This window comes from Cyprinodon variegatus, unplaced genomic scaffold (assembly GCF_000732505.1).
Source record: "Cyprinodon variegatus isolate N-32 unplaced genomic scaffold, C_variegatus-1.0 Scaffold387, whole genome shotgun sequence".
In the NCBI taxonomy this organism is placed as follows: Eukaryota; Metazoa; Chordata; class Actinopteri; order Cyprinodontiformes; family Cyprinodontidae; genus Cyprinodon; species Cyprinodon variegatus.
This window is the reverse complement of record NW_015150840.1, coordinates 299,966-322,939: the sequence shown is the minus strand read 5'-3', so window position 1 is coordinate 322,939 and position 22,974 is coordinate 299,966. Positions and strand designations below refer to the sequence as shown.

The following is a 22,974-nucleotide window of genomic DNA, read 5'->3' as shown; positions in this document are numbered from 1 at the left end:
AGATGTAAAGATGAAGAAAGTTGAAAAAAAAAAAAAGCTCCCCTCACCGTGCAGAAGGGGAGCAATGATTTCAAAAGAGGAACACATTTCCTTAGGGAACCTAACTTTGTACAACACTGTTGCAGTGGGTCAAAGATGAGGCTTTTATTCTTACACTGGTGGCATTTAATTATATCAGCTGTGTGTTGTCTTTTGCATTAAAAAATCCTATCTAAAGTGTTGCAGGTAGCTGTTTGGTTCTGTCTCTAATTAATTAAACTTCTGAAAGCTGCAGCATACGCATACGGCTGCACACACACACTCCTGTGTATTTCTATTCACTGACATTAGACCGCTTATATTTCTAGTCTGCAGGCTGGAAATAGAACATTTGAGTCAAAAATAAAACAAATGGAATGATTCTGGGAAAATTGAAAGCTTAGAACCGATTCTAATCAATTCTTGAACCTTCACAGCTGTCCAGGACGTCACTCCAGGACCACAAGTAACTTAAAAACATCTTTGGATTTTCTCTAGCTAGTTTTCCGACACATGCTATTGATAAAAATGCTTTATGGAAAGCTGAGAACAAAATAAATAATCTGGCTGAAATCTAAATATTTTTTACTACTTTTCAGCCAGACGTTTTTTCCCCCATTAGTGGAAATCTGGTTGAGTATTTTTTGGGAATTTGAACTTAACTTCAGCTTACATTAAAGGTATCCAGATTCCTTTCCATACCTAAATAAATAATATCAAACTAATCCAAAGCTTCTGGATCCTACGTTACATGAGCACATGTGTGTAAAGCTGCACCTGTCTAACAAAGGCCCTTTTCAGGCCTTCGTGGGAATCGGCCCAGATCTTTGCGTAGCGGCGGATGGTGAAAAGCTCCTCCTGGAAGGGGGACAGGGTCTGTCCAATCACCTCCAGGAGTTTGTCATGTGGCAGGCTCTCATAGGCTCCACTCACATCCACCTGTAAGAGACGGAAATAAAAAGAAGAAAATAATCTTCCCTGGTGCTATAAATGAATGAAGCTCTAGCAGAAAACGCCGCAATCAGATGTTTTGACTCACTTTCACGAAGTAAAGTGGTTGAGGTTTTTCTTTCTGGGCTGGTGCCAAGGAGCTCAGCACCTTGTGAATATCCGTCATCCCCCACACTGTGGAGCCAAGGAGGGACGGAGTGGAGCGCACGCAGGCCCTCAGCATGTACAGCAGGTCCCGCACCCGTGCCTGGAACATCTGGAGGAGGAATGGTAGTTACAAAAATTTAAAACAAGTAAAAATCATTCCTTCCCAGTTGTAAAAGGAAAAGCCTCCAGCAGTCTCTGCATACCCTTGTTTTAGGATCTGTTCCTATAACTCGTGTGATGGGCCTCATGCCGTCTGTCTTAGGGATGAAGCGAAGTCTGGAGATGACGGTGCCTTTAGGGAGAGACGCCACCTGAGTCGCCGATAACTCCTCCATCTGGCCTTTGGCGAGGTGACCTCTGTAGAAAAGAAAAAGCTGCTAGTTATATATATATCCACTCTTGGATGTCTTTAGGGGACTGTCTGTCTCAGTGTGTACTTGAAAGCCAAGTCCTGGAGTTTAGCCCAGACTTCCTGTCGGTAGAACCTAACGGCGTTCTTCTGCCCCACACCGTCTGTGGCGTAAAAACACGCCCGAACCAGGCCCACAACAAAGCCATCCAAGAGCCAGGTCAGAAACTGACCCAGGATCTGCGTCCGATACGCCAGCTCACTGGGTGGGACCCGGCCTGCATGAAAAAAGATCCGATCAGGACATCAGAAACACAAAACAGAACAGTCAGAATTTAATGACCGACACGGCGCCAAGGGACTGTGATCCAAATTCAAAATGTCTTCCTGCAATGAGCGGCCAATCATTTAAAGATCAACGACAAATCATTCGCTGTAAAACAGGGTTTTTAGAATAAACTTTCTTCAAACTTTAGTATCACATATTAGCAAAAAGTTGGGCCATCATTGCTACAATTATAGACTTTATTGTTGTTCTTTCAATGCTACAGAATCCTAAATCAAACTGAAATATTTCTGATATTTCTAAAAGGTAAGAGACTTTTCCAAAAACAGCATGTTTCAAGATTCAACATTTCTTTATTTTTTACCCAGCCTAGAGTGGCAATCCAGTAAGGCGAAATCTCAGTTTTGGTACAGCCCATCCAAGACGAGGGGACGGGGTGTCTGAGGCCTTGCTGCCGTAAAAAAAGGCACCACCCTCCCTTCAAAAAAAAAAGGTTTGACTTTGCCACCTGTAAGGCTGGGGGCGACAGTGAGATAGAGCACAAGACTCATAATCGGAGGCCTTCTTTCCCGACACGACGCCCTAGATTTAAATCCAGACCCAGAAAAAGTTGCTGAATATTCCCCTCCTCGTTTGTTACCCATTTCTTTTAAGTAAAAGCCAAGAGGGTCACCAAATTCAACTCCGAGCTGCCTTTTTAAGCCAGCATTCTAAAATTGACAAAGGCTAACGTTTGAGCTTCTTCTTTTGGTACCAATGCGCACTTTAGAGATTATTTTTGTCACCTATCTGGGCAGAGAGAAATCTGGAAATTGTCACAAACTGAATGAACACCCTGAAGGCAGGCCTGACTTACCGGTTTTACTGATCTTCAGCCAGTCGCAGTCATTCACCTTCATGTTCCACATCAGCTCAGCCAGCGACAGTCTCTCAAACTTGCCGCTATGCAGGAAGGCTTTGGCTCTGGCCAAGAAATGAACCCGGTTGTGGTCGGAGCCCCACAGCTCTTGAGGAATCACAGCGGAGAGGCATTCCCTGACAAACAGGTAGACCCGGTGGGGTCCGCAGTGTCTCTGTAAAAGGGAGTTTAACTCTGCAGCAGCAGAGTTGCACTCTTGGAGCAATGGGCAGAACCTCTGTAGAATCTTGCTGTAGGGGCATTTCCTGTGTTGCCGTAAAAGCCGAGTAAAGAGGGGAACCGTGCTGAAGAACCTCCGAGGAAGCTTCTTTGGCTTCTTCTCTACACCGTTTAAATACATAAACCCCTCAAAGAAGATAATTCGTACCAAGTCTTTGCCTTGTAACCCTCTGGATCCGTCGGCGCTCTTTTTCTTCCTGTTGAGAAGGAAGCTGTGCAGGCCTCTGTTGCCGTACATGAATCCAAGCGTTCGGATGTAGCATTGAGAGGGCGGTAAAGGGGGATAAACCCCTGATCTCCAACTGGGACTACCCTCTGAGGAAGGCCCGGCTGTTTGTATCCCAACTGGCTGTTTGAAACCAGTCCTTCCACTTTCCACGTTATTCCTAGACACTGCTGGTTCTACGGACATGTCCTGATCATTTTCTTTGCTCGCTAACCGTCTCCTCTTTCCCAACAAATTCTCCTCCTCCGTCTGCTCTGGTCCCCTCTTTCTTTTCCTCTTATTCACTTTTTCCACTCTTCTCCTTCTCATCTTGTCGTCAGGCAGTTTTTCAACTTTTTGTTTCCCTCTGAAGCTCAGTGACCTTTGATTTCTTCCAAATTGAGAGAAACTACGCCGCCTAAATCCAAGCAGAAGACGAAACCCACCAGAGGAAGGGCTGGAGGACACCCTGTCATACACCGGGAGGCCACACACCTGGAAAACACACGAAGGAGGCACCGAAACGAATAAGGAGCAGCTCTCCAGAAGGTACCGCATGATGTCTGTGCCTAGGCGCAACGTGACTTTCTTCCACAGGTCACTGCCGTGGACATAGGCGGCACTTTGAGTCAAGTCTCCTTGGAATTTAAAGTGATCAGCATCCCGATCCTCCTGCGGCAGGGCCAGCAGATTGTAGCCGTGTGCAAGGACGTTTTTTCTTCTTTTCCTCTTCATGGTGTTGAGGACAAAAGCCAGGACTTCTGGTAGAGTGCAAATCTAGCAGAAATAGAAAATGAGATCCAATTAAAAAACAAACCTTTACAAAAAGATTTATTAGATCATTGTGACCACTGGGGAAACATATGGAAAACTTGAAGTGGTGTGGATACTTTTGAGGTGAACTTTTTGTACTAACCTGTGTTTGTGTGTCACATTCAAACCAAACTAAACACACAGATTTTAAAATTCTATTTCAGTATATTATGAGTCAGAATTCTGATTTTTTTTTTCTGCAAATTCTGACTTTAATCTCAGAATTCTGACTTAATTCTGACAGCTAACAAACATGTTAGCATGAAGCCATAGCCATGTCTTCTTTAGTCAGAATTCTAAGATTAAAGCCAGAATTCACAGATTAAAGTAAGAATTCTGAGGAAAAAAAAGTCAGAATTCTGATATTAAGGTCAGAATTCTGAAAAAAGTCAGAATTCTGAGAAAAAAGTCAGAATCCTGAGAAAAAAAAGTCTGAATTCTAATATTATGGTCAGAATTCGGAAAAAAGTCAGAATTCGGAGAAATAGGTCAGAATTCTGATATTAAGGCCAGAATTCTGAAATTAAAGCCAGAATTTTGTGATTAAGGTCAGAATTCTGAGAAAAAAGTCAGAATTCTGAGATTAAAGTCAGAGTTCTGAGATTAAAGTCAGAGTTCTGAGATTAAAGTCAGAATTCTGAGATTAGAGTCAGAATTCTGAGATTAAAGTCAGAGTTCTGAGATTAAAGTCAGAGTTCTGAGATTAAAGTCAAAGTTCTGAGATTAAAGTCAGAATTCTGAGATTAAGGCCAAAATTCTCAGATTAAGGCCAGAATTATCCGATTAAGACCAGAATTCTCAAATTAAAGTCAGAATTGTGAGAAAAAAGTCAGAGTTCTGAGATTAAAGTCAGAATTCTGATTTTTTCCCCCCATATTAAACTGAAATAAAAATAAAAAATTAACTCTTATTTTTTCTTTAATCTAGTGCAACAAAGTGCACAGTCCCCATAGCTATTAAATTACCCATTGATCAATTAAATACATTTGGGACAAAATACAAAGGGTATGAATATTAAATGGAAAATGACTTGCTGATTCAGCGCATAATGTTTACAATCCACTTAGGATGAGGTGTTTGTGTCATTTTTCCAGAGCAGCTGAGTTCTTCTTACCTGGCTGCAGCTCGGGACTTGCTGTAGCTCCTTATCGAAGCAGACAAACACTCCTCTGACAAACGTTTTAAAGCGGTTCGAGTCTGACTGCTCAGTTAGTACCGCCGTCTTACCCTCTTTGAAAACGATGCTGTCGGCAAACTCCTGCAGCGTCTGTATGTGCCGATAAAGAGACTGGAGGATGTTCAACACGGCGGACATATCAGCCGTAGACATACTTAAAAACCTGCTGGACACGAGCTACATGTTGGGCTGAAAACAAACTCCTTCCTGCATTGAGGTATACGGTTCACCCGCCCGCCTCTTCCTTAGCCAATGAGAGTTCAGCTGTGATGTGCGCGTCCAATCAGAAAGCCCCATAGTTGAACGGTTGTCATAGCTCCGGTGTACCGCGTGGGTATGGCAGGCTATTTTGACATTTATTAGCTTGACTAAATATATCTTCCAGACGTCTCAAATGCATTTAGTCCTAGTCAAAATGAACATTTCAGATATCTAAAGTAACATTCCTCCTAAACAATTTAGTTATCTGAAATGTAATTCTTACTAGTACAAATGACGTCACGTTTCCCAATCATGTGTATTGGGCTTTTACTTTCTAGATATCTAAAATAACATTTTTCCTCTCTAAAATGAATTCTGACTTGGATGGATTCTAATTTCATATCTCCATAATAGTCTGCTAGTCATAATTATTATTTCGGATATAAAAAATGAATATAACTTTACAGATGTCTAGAAATACAATTATTGACATCTAAAATATCTTTCTGCTAGTACGAATATAATTACAGATATCATCTTCTTATTTTATGACTAGTTAAATCAGAATTCCAGATATCTCAGTTTTGATAATACCTATCTAAAGTTAAGTATAGAGAGGACAGCCCTTATAATAAACATGTGTGTTCCTGACTAGACCACGATGTGGGGTCTAGTCGGGTCTAAACTCCGCTTAGTGTAATTTGTTGAGCAGGATCAGAATAAATTTCAATCAACTTTAACTCACTGAATATTGAACTACTTTTCTTTTTTCTCTGAAAACAAATAAATGGTTAATTGTATTTAATTGTTCTTAGTCGTGTTAAGAATTATACGATATTCTAATAGCATGTATGCATGTTGCAAAGCACAGCAACTCATTTTATATGTTTTATACAACTATAACACAAATATTTATAATCATATCTCTCACTGCTGTATCTGCCACAAGCATTAATGTGTAAATATATGTATTTATTCTTTAGCAAGAGATTTAGGAAAATCTGTTGTTTATTAGGAAAATACACATTCATTTCCTGTATTTACAGTGTAGATTGATCCTGTATAGCTTCAAGGAACTGTTCACTTTAAGCCATTCCTTCATTCACATTGGTTCTGGCATGTCCAGCCTAAGCCTCTGTGGAAACACCTCCGGTCATGATTTGATGGATAGACAAACAGAGAGAAGGAACTGAGGTATAACAAAGTTTAGTCTAACAGATGTAAGATATATGGTTTAGTTTTGTAGATCATCTTCTAGCTGCTTTCCTAAGACACTGTGCAACAAATCACCCTCCTCTGTCTCAGCATTATGTTTCACATCCCTGCAGGTCATGACAAGCATTTCCTAATCCTCTTTAAGCTGCAGACCGTCTGCATGCAGCTTTAATCTATCAGGTTTACATGATACAAAACATGGAGACCATAATTAATCATATGAAGCTTTTTTGATATTATAATGCCAAGTGTTAAATACATTTCAACTAAGAAACATAATGGGATCCCATTGGTGCCAAAAATATGTTTTTGTGTCTATGTATGTGCTTAAATGTCTGCGTATATGTGTAAAAATTAAAGTTGAAGTGGAGAATTTTTGCACATTTTTGAAAAGATCCGCCCTGTCCACTTTAAAAATAAAATGCACAGCCCTGATGTTCCAGAGAGGAAACACCTATTACACGTGTGCGAGAGCGTGCACATGCCCATTTCTCCTTGTGCAAGCTCTGTTTCAAAATTTACTTTCGAAAGAAGATTTGCAATTTTTTCAACTATGTCAGTCTTATCATCGGTAAATGAAAATGGGGATGAGCACGTAGGACTGCCTTATGTAAACATATCACCAGAATGATTCACAATTAGGAGAACTTATTTTGATGATCCACCCAGAATAAGAACATCATCCACTATAACTTTAAGTGGAAATATGTGGGGTTATCTTAATTTATTTCTCAACAGAGATTACATTTTTGTATATATTTTACAAAAAATAAAACTCCAGTTGTTATTATTTTTCTTCAAATGTTTTAAAAGTATCCCAGATAAAAGATTTCCAAATCTGTTAAGAAAAAGCTCCAAGCTGTTAGATTGTGACACATGTGCACATGGAGCCTTCTGTTCCCTATTAATTGTATCAGAAATCCTCTCTACTTTGTAAACCATGGCTATCTATCTACCCTTATTATGATTTTCGAGCTTTCATAATGTCACAACTTTCCCATGACCTACCTTTCCTTGCTTTCCTTCCTTTATTCCCACATTTTTAGTTCCTTTTTGTACACCACACCTTCAATACTTTCACTCTCTTTGAATTTCTCAGTTAATTTTTTTCTCTCTCATTCATACACTTATTGTGAAATGCCTCCTCTGATTTTGACACATTTTTAACTGTAATTTACTACTCTGGCTGTATTAAAATGTAAAGAAATTAGGTAGTGCATCAGCTTTTAATGCATGATGGGGGCTTTCAAATGCATCCTTTCAATTATTAATTAATGCGGTAATTACTTTTTATTACAGAATTCAGAAATTATATTAAAACCGTTTATATAATGCTTTTAAGAGTTTTATAACCTAATTTCTGTCGGTAAACTCGATCCTGCTTTGTTCCTCCTTCAAAGTACTAAGAAAACGTATGTTCTTTGTGGAAATTCTACCATAAAATCAGTTTCTGTAACACTCAATTTTCCATTTTTAATGTTTAGTATTGAGTCTACATTTTATAAATTTTTCTCAAGCTCCCTGCAAGCCTACTTCTTACAATTTTAAGATTTCCATGTACATAGTGTTTCATACTCACTAATATCTTACTAAGCCAGAAAGTATGGTTAAACAGTCTTTCTTTTAACATTGAAGGGCTTAAGATTCGTTACTGCTTCTGTGAGATGAGTGTGTGTTGTGACATATCGGTGCTCTTCTGTTTCCTGAGCTCACTCACTTGATTAAATTGTACAGCATTGTTTACTTCTTCAGAAACATTTGCCTTATAAGTAGAAGAAACAGGCTCTGTTCTTTAGAGACAGACATTAAGTCACCAGTCGCACTCATCACTGTAAGAAAAACCAGACCTTTATTTGCAACAGAAACCTTTCTACATCGTGCAGCCTACGTTACAGACAAACAAATCGGGTAAAGTGCATTTTTGAAATCTTTGGAGCTGACTGTTTTCTGTAGATAATAAAAAAAAAAAATCAAAACACATATTCATAACAAGGCTGTTTTTCAACTGAGAAGAAAGGCGTGATCATGTCTTATCTTGCTGATCACAGCTGTTGTGGTCCTCAGAGGCAATCCTAAAGAAAACCAAAAGTCGTAAATCGTTACATTATTAATGTAAAACTGGCCGAAACATCTTAAACTACCTGTAAAGCAGAAGTTGCTTGGTGAGGCTTTCTCTCATTTCTTCCATATCCTTGGTTTTTCTCTTCTGAACCTCTAACTCTGTTCTCAGCTCACGGATGCTCTCCTCCAGAAAATGTATAGCTTCCTAAAACAGAGTAGATCGTTAGTCTAACTAGAAGAGCAATGCCTTTAATATTTACCATTCACACTCAGAAAGCACTGTTTGCTAACCTTGTAGCGACTTGCATCTTCCTGCCTCTGTATGTGGGTCAGTTTAAGTCTCTCCTCTAAACAAGTCCTCTCCAGTTCCAGTTTCTGAATCTCGTCCTTCAGAGGTTTCAGCTGGACCTTCAGCTCATGGGACTGATTTTTGGATTTCGTCAGTGCATCGGCCGTTGCCTCTTTCCTTTTCAGCAGTGCAACCAAAATGGGTTCATACCTGGGAAATATATATATATATATCACCCCTATATTATCAGTATGTTATCAATATACACAGTATAAATCGTACCCGGCTGTGTGGATGCAGCATTTGGTTGGACACTATTATTAGGATGGACATTCACTGTCCTTGAAACCCACACTTGAAATGCACTCAAAATATCCTAATTTCAAGTTTCCCCATGGCAAAAAATATATTTTGCATGTGGTATTACATGCACACACTGTTTTATTAAAGAGACAGTACCTGTCCTCCAGTGCTTTTAATCCACCCTGCACATATTGCTGAACATCCCCGCAGGAATTCTTCCTACACTCGGTCAGCTCCTCCTGGGCGTTGGCTGTCTCTCCGGGGGTTTGGTGGTGAAGCTTTGCATTTAGCTCCAATAGCTGTTCCTGATGTGCTGATCTGAGTTGGCAGCTCTCATCTGCCAGCTGCAGAACCAGAGAGTTTAGCTTCTCCTGAAATGTAAAAGAAAACATTTCAGAAACTTGATTCCTTAAAAAAGTGATGATGCTACAGCTCCTAGTTGGAGTCTTACCTCTTCTGTCCTCAGTAACTCAAAATCACAGCGCTGATTATTTAGGGTGGCTTGACTCTGGGCACAGTCCCTTACTGCTGCAAACAGCCTCCTCCTCAGCCTTCTAAGCTCATCTTGTAGTCCTTGTCTCTCCAAGTTCACCTTCCATGTTTTCCTCTCTTCATCTGCCCTCTCCTCCCTCAGGCTGTGAATCTCCTTCTTTCTCTCCTCTCGCCTCGCCTCTTCTTCCTTCTTAAGAACTGTGATCAGCTCCAAGGCTGTGGTGTCTACCCACTCCTCCATCTCCTCTTCATCCTTGCCTCCCCTTTCCACATCGTCCTTGAGCTTCGGTCCTCTCAGCTGCAGCACCTCCAGCAGAAGCTCTTTTCTCCTTTTCTCTAACCGCTGCACCTCCTCTATGCAGTCGTCCATCTGAGAACTTAGTTTGGTCATGTCTGACTCAAGGTCTGCTTTTGATACAGGTTTCCCTTCAGCTGCTAAACTAACGTCATCTGTGCGTATCCCTGCAGTGTCTGCCATATTTTCTGGTGCTTCATTAGGTATATGCCCTATGTTTATTCCCTCACATGTCATTGGTTCTTTATGTGATTGATCCTCTGCCTTTTCCAGCTCTGAAATCATAAGGTCAGGGTTCTGGACATCATGTCCTACTACAAGATGACCTTCTGGTCGCTGTTTTAAATAATCAACCATATTATTTTGTGAGTTTTCTTTTCCTGCTGAGTCCATTGCTTCTTCAATCCCACCATCTTCTGAAGCTTTATCTCCTTCCACATTAGAACCATTATGCATGGGTGGCATTGCTGGGCTCTCGAGTGCATCCTGAGTCAATGCTTTGTCCGTGTAATGATAAGGAGTATTTTTGATGTGCATATATTCATGACATGCATCCGTAGTCTGTTCTTGTGACTCAAAGTCCATGCCAGTCTCTTCCATGCAGCTTTCCAGCATGGCCAACATCCTCAACAGCTGGTCCTCATACTCCAACATGCTGGCGCTCAGCTCGCTGCCTGCCGAGGAAAGCGGCATATCTGAGTGGCAAGAACTCCCAGGCTTGTGGATGACTGTGCCAAGGTTTTGGCTTTCTGCTAGTTCATCTTCTGTTTCAGTCGCATCCATTTGTGTGTCGATGTAGCAAGAGGAACGACTAGCTTGGGTAGACATACATGCTTCTTCATGGGTTTCTGTTCTGGCCTTCTCTTTGCCTTTTATGCAACCGGACTTACTCAGACTCGTTTCAGAGTAACCCTCAATGTGGCGTGATCTAAAAGGAATACCTGTAAGCTTCTCACAGCTTTTCAGTAAGACATCCATCTCCTGAAGGTATGGCTCTGACAGAGCTGTTTGATTAAGTGGTTTTCCAGTGAAGCTTTGCGCTGTGGGGTTTTGGTTGCCATCACTCTGTTCCACAATGGTTCTATCTGTGTCCGCTTTTTCTTCTCTGATGAAAAGTGGCCCTACACCGGTGGTGGAGATGTCTTCCTCTTGGTCCTCCATTGGCTAGGATAGGATGTACCCAGTTCTGGTGTTGGTAACTCCCTTAGATCTGCAGCATTCTTTAAAAAAAAAAGGAAGAGACATGTTTTAACCACACAGTGAAAGCCAACATACAGTAATTTGTTAGTTCTAAGATTTGTCCTGCCAGAATGTCATCTGGTCTTCAAGAGACCCTAGGATTTTATCTTACCAGATAGTATGTCACATCATGATGGTATTTTGTGAGCCATCTTGGCCAAAATATCCCTCTAAAACTATTTGACTCCAAAGGGTCAGGCACTAATGGGGAAAGACACTAACTCACAATCAGAAAGTGAGCATTCGTCTGTATGAGCAGATGTTTGGGCACTTGGCTGTTCTGAATCATTCTGTCGAGTCTTATAGCATTATCAAAGAAAAGGCAGTTTTGGAACAATTTTTTTCTGTGTTTTTATGGCAAGAAAGGGTGCAAAACCGTTTTGAAAAAATAGTCAATGGTGGACCAGTTTGCAGGTTTTACTTGAAGGAGAATGTACTGCTGAGACAGTTTACTGTACAATGAAACCAAGGAAAGCTCTGTTAAACCACAAAGACGTCCCTGCAGTGTCCTGTGCAGAAATGAGATTTCATTAATGAAACCACCATGAGCTCTACAGGAGAGGTGATATAAAACCACAAGGAGGAAACGTAAATACTGATACAAAAAAGGTCAACTACATTTTTTATGTCTAACTCTGAAGGGATTGCATCACTTGGTGACTCATAAATGCAACAGGGAGAAATTGACTTTAAACCCCTTACTGCCTTATTGCTTGTTGACATAACACAAAGATGGATGGAAGACATCTCAGTTTTTAGAGAGGGCTTTTAGACTTTTGTTTTTATATTTATAGAGTAATCACTATTGCTCACCTGATTTATCATTGATCCATGTTTTAGATTGGTTGGGCGCAATGGAAATGTTTATTACTTCCTAATGAGCCAAACTTTCAAACCTTCCAAGATCTCTCCAATGGCGTGCCAGCCATATGCACGACTGACAGTGAAGACATATCAATGGAAGTGCTAGGTTAATATTATGGCGAGGCACTGTAAACTGGGATGCCACTGGGACTTGTGGATCCATGCAGAAAACCAGTTTGACAAATGGCATGCCAGGGACAGCTGTCCCTTCAGGGGCAGATGTCCAGGCACTCAAAGATTTTGGGAATGTCTGGACACGCCTCAGCTGGCCAGTTCATGAATTCACATATAAACACCATAGCTCCAACGACATAAACCCAGACAGATGGTTTTGAAGCTCTCAAGCTTTAGCAAGTGGCATCATCAAGATCATGGTTATTTATGGATGGGTATATAAACTTTACTTGGGTTTTTTATTTTATCATCTTAAAGAGATTGTTGGTTAAATCTGATCAGTAATGTGATTTAGACTAAAGTTAGTGTTGCAGCGTTGACATGATGATGTTTTCCAGCTGCTTCTGGCTTGCGTTTAAGCTGTGTCTCCTGAGCTTATGAAAACATTGGTCACCAAAATGACTGTTGACCTACATCTGAAGCAAACATAAATCGAAATATTTCAACTTTTTGGGAGATAAAAGACCAGCATTCACTGTTTACAAAGTTGTTAGAAATTAACTTTTATTTTTATTTTTTTAATAGAAGTCTTGGCAGTTTTAGAAACGTATCATAGCATCAAAAAATTCTAATTTGGTTAAAATAAGAAACAGAAACCATCAAATATTAAATGCAATACATCTGTACTTACAGTCAGCATATATCGAAGATTATCTTTCAGTGGGTTGAGTCCCGAGTGATGTTGAATATATGGAAGGAGTTTGAATAAGTTGTGGTTAAGATGACAAAAGCAAGCTGAGCTTTTGGAGACTGAGCAGGAGAAGGGGTGCAGATGAACTCTTAGTGGAGGGGAGGGTTAAAAAAGACAGCTGAGCTGACCTCCTTCCTCCCTCACACTCACTGCGCTGCTATGTGTGACCATGACTACCTCAGATCTGTTTAGGCTTATTAATAAACACTGGATTTGGAGAAAGAGAACCAGCAGCAGGCTATTTTAACCTGACGGCTGTAAAGAATGATCAGGTTAGGTATTTTGTTTGTGGTTTGGTGGCTGTGTAGGTGGATACATCTGAGAAACCGGGGTGGATTTCTAATAAAAGAACATTAGTCCAAGATTCCAGTCATACCTCGTCATTATCGAGGAGTCTTTAAATAGCTGCCTGCACTTTTTTGACAACAGTACTTCTCATGGGAGGATCGGTTTCCAGCTAAACTTCTGACCTTAATAATTCACCAGAGGAGAAGCTGTGTGGAAAATTATCCGTTGAGATGATGCAGAGGGGGACAAGATCATGATGGTAATCTGTGTAAGAGAATATGGATGTACAGGTAGATCTAAATCAATTGGACTATTACTGAATCGAGACTTTATTTTAGTAACTGAATTTAAAAACAGGGATGTTTGTTACACACAGTAATTAGGTCATTTTAAGAAAGAGCTGAAATCCAGTATTTGGGGAGTGCTGGCCTAGTGGGTCAGAGCAGTGCACTTGTGCTCTGAGAAGGTTGCAAGTACCCGGTTTAATCCCTACAAGCTTGCACTCCTGGTCCCTGAGCAAGACCCTTAACCCCTCACTGCTCACCGGGCGCCACACAATAGCAGCCTGTTACTCCCCAGTTGGATGGGTTAAAATGCAGAAAATGAATTTCCCCATTGTGGGACAATAAAAGGAATTCCTTTTTTAAATGTTATTTAGTTCATTAAAATGATGTACAAAATATTGGAAAATTAAACTTTGAAAAAAAATGTACAACTGCAGAAATGAATACAAGATGATGGGACAAACTACTGTCCTCAAACGACCATTGCAAAAAAAGATGGCTGTTAACAGCCAATATTTAAGCATATGGATGGAAAGTCGAATGGAAGGAAAACAACATTAGACACGCACTATAAAGGATGGTTGTCATGCAAGAAATTTTTTAGATAAATCTAATCTTGCATTCTATAAAAAAAAAAGAAAAATCAAGGTCCTGGAGTCTGGAGTGAGAGAGATTCACAAAAGTTTTCTGAAGTCCAGTGTCATTCCTTATTCAGTAAGATTTGGTAAGCTTTTTATCTGCTAATCTTTATCCGCTGTGTATTTAAGTCCAATGTCAATACAACCATCAACCAGGAAAGTTTAGAGCACATCACAGGAGCCAAAGGCTTCTGGCCTCCATTAACGCCTCAGTAGTACCACAGGAACAGGAAGATTGCATCTAAAACACATTGATACTGTAATACATGCAGTTACTGAGTACTGAAATGAATCACAGTATAACATGTTTTAAAAAAAAACTAAAGTTGAATTTGTGGCTCAGACTGTTGATTAAAGGATTTAGGTTATGCATTCAAAGACCACTAGATGGCATAGCAGCATAAATGTTAGCCACATAAATGCTGCACGAATAAAATGGATGAATTTGTAATCTTCAAAAACATGCACTACCTCTAACATTTACCAAACTCTTTACTGTAAAGCAAATTCCAACACTGAAAGGTAAGTATTTGCTTTCCACAAATAGGCAGAGACTCACCTCACTCCAGTAATGATTCACTTAGTCTTTCCTAATAGATAAGCTTTATCTGCAGTCAATAGCCTGTAAATAAATTGCACTTATGTTTTTCAAATGAATGCTCAATGCTTTTATGAAAATATCCTGGTAATTGTGGGCCCAAGACAAGATGTAATGGTGATTCAACTCTTTTGCCCGAATCACCTTGGTGATTTAGTAAGACTGTAATTTATGTGACAAAATGGCCAATGCGTCAGCGGTGTAATGATACACACCCACAGAGCTACTGGGATTCAGGGATTTTTGGAGTCTCTCTGTCATGTAATTGTAACAGTCAAAGTTCTTAGTTTCATTTTGACTCCTTCATTTCTTGTTCTGAGAATTTAAGGAGTGAATGTGGGTGTGTGTTCCAATGAAAGGGAAAACCTTGGGTATAAGGGGGTGCTGCGGTTCAGGACTTAGTGTCCCACTGACATACGCCATATGCTGGACTTTCTTTTGGACTGCTCTGGTACTTTCTGCTCCAATGTACAGTATTGTCCAAACTCTCCTGAACATCCTGTCAGTGTGTCCTCCTCCACCACCTTCTGCTGCTCTTCTCCTCCCAGCCTTCTGCAATCCCACAAACACCACATTGATGTAGTCGTTTTGTTTGTGTTTTTACAAAGATGGGAAACATAAAAGCTGACCATTTTAGAATTTCAAAGCTTTTCTACATTGTGCAGATGGCAGTTTATTGGCTCAGACTCTGTCTTTCTACGGAGGACCACCTATGGAGGTCATAATACTTTGTATCAGTGACTGAAATCAGAGCTTACAAGAGATACATTTTTTGATTTTGGACCCCCAGAGCAACACACAGCATTTTTCTTAAGACACATTGATATCAATCAGGTTTCTTTTCAGATATCGCAATAATGCTTTTCCAAAAATAGTTTGTTGCTTAAACTCTAATGGGTGGACTGTTCAAATGGGTGGAGGACTTTTGCTTTTATGTTTTATCTAAATTACATCTTTCCAGCACAATCATTTTATAAGACTAATTGTTTCTGCAAAAATATTCATTTTCATTCCTGGTAACTAGCACAACAAATATTTTAGTTAGCATCCTTTTTTATTAGCTTTACTCAGAATCTTTCTTGAATGCTTGAAAGCATTTCTCACAAAGGTTGCTTCAAAGCACAAAGGTCCTTTGTTACTAGAGAGCGATTTCTTACCATATTTTCCCCTGTAAAAAGATTATAAAGGAATGAAAGAAATCCCACAGAAATAATTGGGATCCAATGTTTTAGCCTGATGTTTGGACAAAATGTAGCTCAAAAGCAGGTAGTTTGAAACAAATGAATGATTTAAGTAGTGTTGCACCGATAGCGATACCAGTATCAGACAGGGCCCCGACCCAGCAAATGTTGGTATTGGTATTGGCGAGTACCAACAAATAGGGCACCGATACCATTTTGAGAGCCAAAAGTTTATTCAGTTATTGTCACCCATTCCAGGTAGGCAATAAAGCTGGATTCACTTTTTATTAGTCTTTTTCCTGCTTGACAAAGGTAGGCAGCAGCTTGACAAAGCCATGATGGCAATTATTTTACGTCCAAGTAGTATGCAGTTCTTCATATATATACACACACATCAATTTCAAACAGATGGTATTGGTATCGGTCAATACTGCACAGCCAGGTATCGGGTATCGGCATTGGGGCCAAAAAATGGCATCGACGCAACACTAGATTTAAGGATAGAACAAGATTCTGCTAAACTTGCTTTTGACAAACTATGTTTATGCCACATGTTTATCAACTGTAAGCAGATTTGTTTCAGCTTGTTAGATCACAAGTGACTGGCGTGTGGTGTTGACAGCGGTACCTTGCTAATGATGTCACGTAATTTCCCACAGCATGCTGATCAAAGGGAATTTTAATGCGGTTGCAGAGTCTTTTGACCCTTGTAGACACACATCAGTGAGATGTTCTCTCTGCCACTAAAAGCCAATTGTTCCCTGGTTTGAACAGGTTTTTTCAGCCAGTGGGAAACAGGTATATGTCTGTTCATCTTTGTAGGGTTGCAGGGCATCTTATGATCATCTCAAGTCATCATTGTGCAAGAGGCAATAACCAGACTGCTTAACAATAACTTATACAAAATAATATAACATTCAGCAAAATCAATACTCCATTATAAACACCATTCTTGTTAGCAATATTGCCAATATTTGGAACTTGCTGGAAATATACTAATTATACATATGTTTCTTTTTCCTATTAGAAAGGCTAGTAATGCTCTTAGAAAACAACTTGCAGGATAAAACAAGAAGTCACAATAATAAAACTAAAATTTTTGTACGATGTAAAAATGCAATTAACATTACTTGTTGATATATATATTACTATCAGTGGAGCAATAGAAGAAAATTACTTAGTTAATGTTTTCACACATTTACCTTAAAATGATTCCCTTTAGAAGACATTACCATCAACCAATAATCACCTTATGTCATCTACCCTCATTGATGTTGAGAGGTATAATCAATCATACGGCCATACTTTTCTGCAGCCAAGAGTAACATAATGACAGAGAGCTTATCTGGTGTTTACTTAGAGATGGGTGTTTCTGTTTCATAATTGTCAACAGCAGTCTTTGTTCTGTTATTATGGTCCCTTTGTTTGGACATGTCGCCTGTAGGGATCTAACAGAATTACTTCTTAATTTGCTCAAAGTGTGCCATCTCATCTTTCAGAGCATTTTTCACTTGCCGGTTTGTTCCAGCTGTTGCATTTAAAAGCTTCCATTCTGCTTAGAAGGCTATTTCATTTTAAACTTAGTGGAATTTCTAACATTTCTGTTTTCCCCTAATCCAAAGATGTTAAGACACTGACCTAGTTTATCCCACAAATCTTTTGTGGCAATCTCCTTGCTTCATTATAAAAAAATTTTGGTGTTTCGCAATCACAGCCACTTCCCACAAAAAGACAGCTGATGAAAAAGTTGATAACAAGAAAGAATAAGATTAAATCACCTTTGTTCACTCATGAGAGACAGGCAATAAATCAAACCTTTATAAGTCTAAGATGTTTGAGGTACCAAGAATCAGAGTACAAGGAAGTTTGATGGACTTTTCTTGGCATATTTAGCAACACTGCAGAAAAATCAGCAATAGGAATACTAATGGCTGATATAGCATACTATAGTAACCCACCAAAATAATTAGCTTTTTTACAGCTACAGTATAATTTAGAGCTGCTATCTACATTTATGGTAACATTGCAATGGCAATGTACACTGTTTGTATAAGATATAGAGACACTCATCAAATTAACTCTGAGTTTACAAAACCTGGGAAAATGCAGGGAAACTAAGCATTTTCTGTTTCACAAAGAGAGTTTATTCAACCTCTGTGTCTGTAACCATAGTAACATTATCCCTAAAGCTAACCTGGTTGGGTGCAGGTTTTCCTGAATAAACTTAGCATCCTCTTTCTCTGACCTCCTTAAAGCTAATATGTCAGGAGAGTTAGTCGTACTTTTATGTGAACAACAAAAAGAAAATGAGTCACTAGATTCATTAGACATATTATGTGTTAAAAACAAAAACATAGCAAGTCCTTTTGATTAAAGAATGAGTGGTATCAATTCCCAGAGAATTAAATACTTATAGGTAGAGGGCTCTCAGACCACATATAAATGTCATTTTTATTTAGAAAGTTATGTTTATAAGCACTACTGTTTCACCTCACAATCCTTCACATACATCCAGGACCTTATCCTTCCTCACATTAACAACATTACACAAAGTTCTTTAACAGGTACAGTATTTGTAAAAACTAGATATAGTTGCAGCACATTAATTGTTGTGATAACAAAATTATAAAAAAAAAAACAACTGCACAGATATTTAGTATTTACTATGTGATGGAAGACAGAATAAAAATGAAGAAGAACCACATGAGATGATGCACAGGTCCTACCGGATAGAACAACGTTTTAGACTTCATCTTCACCGGCTACCAGTTTTGCTTCTATTCCATGAGATTACATTGATCCACTGCCATTCAACCAGTAAACATTTTCCCCTCAATAATGTCATTTATATATGTATGTATATGTATTTATATAGGTCATTTATATATGTATTAGTTTGTCTGAATATGTATTTCTGTGAAATACATATTATATATGTGAAATACAATTTTTCCTGATCAAATGAACATTTCAAACAAAATGATATTCCTCATATCTAAATTAAAACATTCAACATTTGCTTTATTTTGAAGAAATGGAAATACATATCACTGTAATACAAACTCAGAAATGTAAAAATTGGCGAGCTAGATACAAATACACATATGGGATTTATACATGCATAGGACAAGACACACACAGCACGAATTATGCAAGCACAAAAAAATTCACACACATACAGTACAAGATCCACACACATGGCATGATTCACACAAGCATAGAAGATTCACACATGCAGAGCACATTTGCCATAGTATTGCTGGTCCAAAAACATTATACACATTATAAGTTAAATTACAATGAACCAGTGGTCTTTAAACTTCACTGCGTTTGTGTGTGGATTTTTGAGACCCTTCTGACGTCTCTCGATACTCAAATGCATCTTTTTAAACAAGAGATGGTTTGCAACCAATCACAGAGCTCCCTTGTATAAGCCAATCACAAGAAACTACTGCATACAAAATGGGCACTTAAAATGTGTTAGCATTTCAAGGTATATGAGCCATAATTTTTTTTTTGGATGTGTATATATATCATGTAAAACTGTAACTAGAGCGTGTAACAAAAGTAATTTCCCTCTGGGATTATTAAAGTATTTCTGATTCTGATTCTGAATTCTTACTCGAATTAATATTGTTTTTTGACATTCTGAAAGTAATTTTACGGTGGCAAAAATGTAATTCAGGAAAACTGTTATCACAGTTTGGTGTAGCAATGTAATTTTGACTGAGAAGAATCCAATTATAATGAAAAAATGTTTTTAGTGACAAAATGGAAAACCAAACTTGTACTTTTAATGAATGTAAAAATGGCCTGCCATACTAGGGCTCATATAAATGTATGCTTTAACTCATCACCAATCTTCTCCTATGTCATCTTCCTCTCCTTCTTTCTTTTAAAAACATTCTCCAATTTATTTTTCAAATTATTCATTAAAATCTTTAATCACAGTGATGTGTGAATTAGGAAAACCCCTCTTGCTCATTGTCATTGTGACTCATTGAATCAGGGCTTTAAGCGCGTGCTTAACTCTGGGTCGACCTACTCAGAGTTAATTAAACTAACTCACTCAGCTGTTGTTAAACTGAAAAAATTCAGAGTTTTCAATCTTAGGCTAGATCAATTCAGAGTTGAGTCAGAGTTTTTCAAACCTGCTTTGTGAAATTAACCTCTGGAAGAAAGTTCTAAAACCACCACCATGTCACTCCCTTGGGAAAAACCAAAAGAGTTGAAGCACAAACACCTCTTAGTTGTTGACCAACTCCACAAACGTGTTTACTTAAGGAATAGCACGTTTAAAGGCAAGCATCCCAGTAGTTTTGGCAATCTATTGAAATGGAGGTGCTGGGGAGATATTCCTAATGAAGATATCCAGACTGAATTCAAAAAGTTTTTTTTTAGTTGACTCTTCAAGACATGGAATAATCTGGATCTTGTATTTAATTCTTTTTTTTAGCTGTCCTTCTTATGCAGCCAATCCCTCATGCTGTCGCCACAAATTCTCCCTTCAGTCGCCTCAAATCTAAATATATAAAGCTTAGATTTGAAGTTGTTAGTTTAGTGACTCATCATCTAGCGTACAAGCTGACGTGTCCACATCAGCTTCCAGTCTTGGAAGAAATTGCAATTTTGTCGATAAGATACTTAATGACGTGCTGTAAATAGTACTTATAAAGCACAACATTACTGTCTTTGACAAAGTGAGATCAATGACATTCGAAAAGTTGGCAAAAAAGTTCTGAAAAACCTCAGACCTTGACTTTACCGACACTCTTATTTAAACGTGGTTTCACTGCTCTGTTTTTAACTCCCTTAATGAGATGGTGTGTGAGTTCCAGCCCCTAGTTTTCATTTTAAAGAAACGACAAAGATCACCTCAGGCTTCCTGATTGTGACATCAGTGGGCGACCCACAGCAGAGAGTGAAAACAGATTGTTAGAAAGGGGAAAATTGGAGAGACTGAGGCAGACAGAGAGCGGGGCAGTTTGAGTGGGAGTGTTGGAAAGCAGTGGCGTTGTTTTTGTCCTGCCCCAAACAGTCCCGTGGCGACCACACCCTCTCAGAAATTCCTGCTGCAAAAATAGTTTTAGCTGGGTTTTTAGAAAAACATGTTAAGCTAGATGACTGTCTTTTTTGACAAGAAAAGGCCCAATAATGAAAAATGCTTTTTCTTAAGAAAACATTTTAAAAAGTTCAAGGGGTAAGTTTAAAACATACTCTCCGGATCCAAAGTCACTTTCAAACATTCCCCATAAATATTTCCCTTTCTTATGCTTCTAAACAGTTTTAGATTGTTAAGTGTCAAGTGTAGGTGCCAAAGAGTGGGTGTTTTTCTGAATTCTAATAATGTTAAACTACATTTGGGCATAAATGTATACATATTTGATTGGTTTCTGTGGAAATCAGTCTTTAAGTCTTGAACATATTTTTTGGCATTGACTGGACCGTTCTAACACGCCTCTACCTAAACCTTTCCGGTGTTGCTCTGGTTGTGTGTTTAGAGTTCATGTATTGCTGGACATGATCCTCCAGGAATGGATTGTTTATCATTTGACCCATTTTCTTCTTATCTCTGACCATTTTTCTTTTTATGCCCATGCTGTAAAAAAAATAACCATTGCACACATAACCATTAGCAGGAAGAGCAAAAATTCTTAACATCCAAATGGCTTTTGGCTCACAAAATTGTATTTTTTTTTATTTTAATGGTGTTTCTTAATGTTCTCTTACAAACATCCAAAGCTTTCACGCGCCACCTCTATGCTGAGGTTAAATTGCAAAAATGTAGACTTTTTTGTCATGATCTTGGCGCTGATAACTTGCCTGATTACTCATTTCATTCACCTGCTTATCTCCGCCCAGTTCTCATTAACGCTCATCTGATCCACCTGCTTCAGCCTCTATTTAACCTGGCTGCTTCCAGTCATTAGTGCCAGATTATTCAAGCTTTTGGTGACTTCTCTAGAATACCTGTGTGTTCTGATTGCCTCATCCTGACCTGTTCTACCTCTGAACTTCTGAGCCTGCCTGTCCCTGTTCTGATCTGTTTGCCTGACCTACCTTCAGGCTCCTGCTGGATTCTGTCTGGTAACCGAACCTGGAACTGATTGCTGACACCGACCTGGATTCCCCTTAGGAACCTTTTTGTATCTCTGATCTCCTGGTCCTGACTCCTGAGCACGTTCTCAACACCGGCTTTTGCTTCGTCCTCTGGATTATGCTGCTGTCCTTCCTCTGTTCGGTTCTGATCTCCTGCCTGTCCTCCAACCTCCAGGACTCAAGCGTCTCGGACTCTCTGTGAATGGCTAGCTGCGTCTCTTTGGCAGCCAACCAGCTGGAACTAACCTTGTCCTTTGGGCACAGACTGAAATATAAGACCAGGTTAGGGACTCACACGTTCTATAACATCCTCCACCAAAAAGACGTGGTCACTAACCTGTCATGTCTTCCTGCAGAGGTTCCTGCCTTAGACACCAACACTGTTCTCTACAGTTCTGTCTTAAATAAACATCTTGTGAAACCCAACTGCCCCTTCGCCTTGAAAGCTGGGTCCTTTTGTTCTGAGCCTTACATTTATATAAATCAGTGAATATGCCAATAGAATTCATTGATATACATTAAGTGTTTTGTGAGAAACAAATTATGCATAAGTACACTAAAGTAAATCTTCAGGTGGTTTGGATGTTTTTTAAGGTTACTGAAACAGATTGCCAAACTGCTGTTTGTAATGACTGTGCAGGACCGGAGGGAGAGTTTACAAGCAGGTTTAGAAAAAACAAATATTGGTATTGGCTTGTTGAACTGTAAAATATTAGCTTATATCAGTCAAAATTGTAACGGTTTTGGTTCTGTTTAAGTTTTCCATTTAACTTTGGTCCATGTTTCTCTTTGTTTTCTAGTTTTATTGGTTTAATTCCTATTTTGTGGTGTTTATTGGATCTATTTGAGTTTTTAAGCATTTCTTTTTTGCGCTCTTGTGTCAGTCTCCTTCTCCTAGCCCCCTTCTAGACTCCTCTGTTTATACCTTCTCCCTATCTGCTGACTAGCTTTGTCTTTGTTTCTCTCTCCTATATATGC

The 22,974-nt window shown here is 39.1% G+C and overlaps 2 protein-coding genes across 5 annotated transcripts in view; both read right to left on the bottom strand.

The window, feature by feature from the left end:
- The window catches only part of tert (telomerase reverse transcriptase), a 23,752-nt gene extending 18,473 nt beyond the window's left edge, over nucleotides 1-5,279 (bottom strand). For 3 of the 4 annotated variants that reach the window (XM_015387194.1, XM_015387193.1, XM_015387192.1), the window contains exons 1-6: nucleotides 5,022-5,279; nucleotides 2,608-3,871; nucleotides 1,554-1,743; nucleotides 1,320-1,473; nucleotides 1,058-1,225; nucleotides 796-957 (exon numbers count right to left, since the gene is read on the bottom strand). In XM_015387194.1, coding sequence (XP_015242680.1) covers nucleotides 796-957; nucleotides 1,058-1,225; nucleotides 1,320-1,473; nucleotides 1,554-1,743; nucleotides 2,608-3,871; nucleotides 5,022-5,237 — 2,154 coding nt within the window. In that variant the 5' untranslated portion in view covers nucleotides 5,238-5,279. The remainder of the gene's footprint in view (nucleotides 1-795; nucleotides 958-1,057; nucleotides 1,226-1,319; nucleotides 1,474-1,553; nucleotides 1,744-2,607; nucleotides 3,872-5,021) is intronic. The other variant, XM_015387195.1, reaches the window with a different exon arrangement.
- Nucleotides 5,280-8,347: 3,068 nt separating this feature from the next.
- sync (syncoilin, intermediate filament protein) lies at nucleotides 8,348-12,984 on the bottom strand. The gene is made up of 6 exons (XM_015387196.1): nucleotides 12,849-12,984; nucleotides 9,605-11,160; nucleotides 9,310-9,524; nucleotides 8,853-9,060; nucleotides 8,642-8,766; nucleotides 8,348-8,572 (listed from the first exon to the last, which is right to left on the bottom strand). The coding sequence occupies exons 2-6, from the start codon at nucleotides 11,099-11,101 to the stop codon at nucleotides 8,524-8,526; spliced, it is 2,094 nt and encodes a 697-aa protein (XP_015242682.1). The 5' UTR covers nucleotides 11,102-11,160; nucleotides 12,849-12,984; the 3' UTR covers nucleotides 8,348-8,523.
- Between the last annotated feature and the right edge of the window lie 9,990 nt (nucleotides 12,985-22,974).

Coding starts and splice junctions, on each gene's coding strand:
- sync (XM_015387196.1), bottom strand. CDS start 11,101: ATGGAGGACCAAGAGGAAGACATCTCCACCACCGGTGTAGGGCCACTT. Junction 9,061..9,309: donor TTAAAAGCACTGGAGGACAG/GTACTGTCTCTT, acceptor TATATTTCCCAG/GTATGAACCCATTTTGGTTG. Junction 8,767..8,852: donor AAGATGCAAGTCGCTACAAG/GTTAGCAAACAG, acceptor ACTCTGTTTTAG/GAAGCTATACATTTTCTGGA.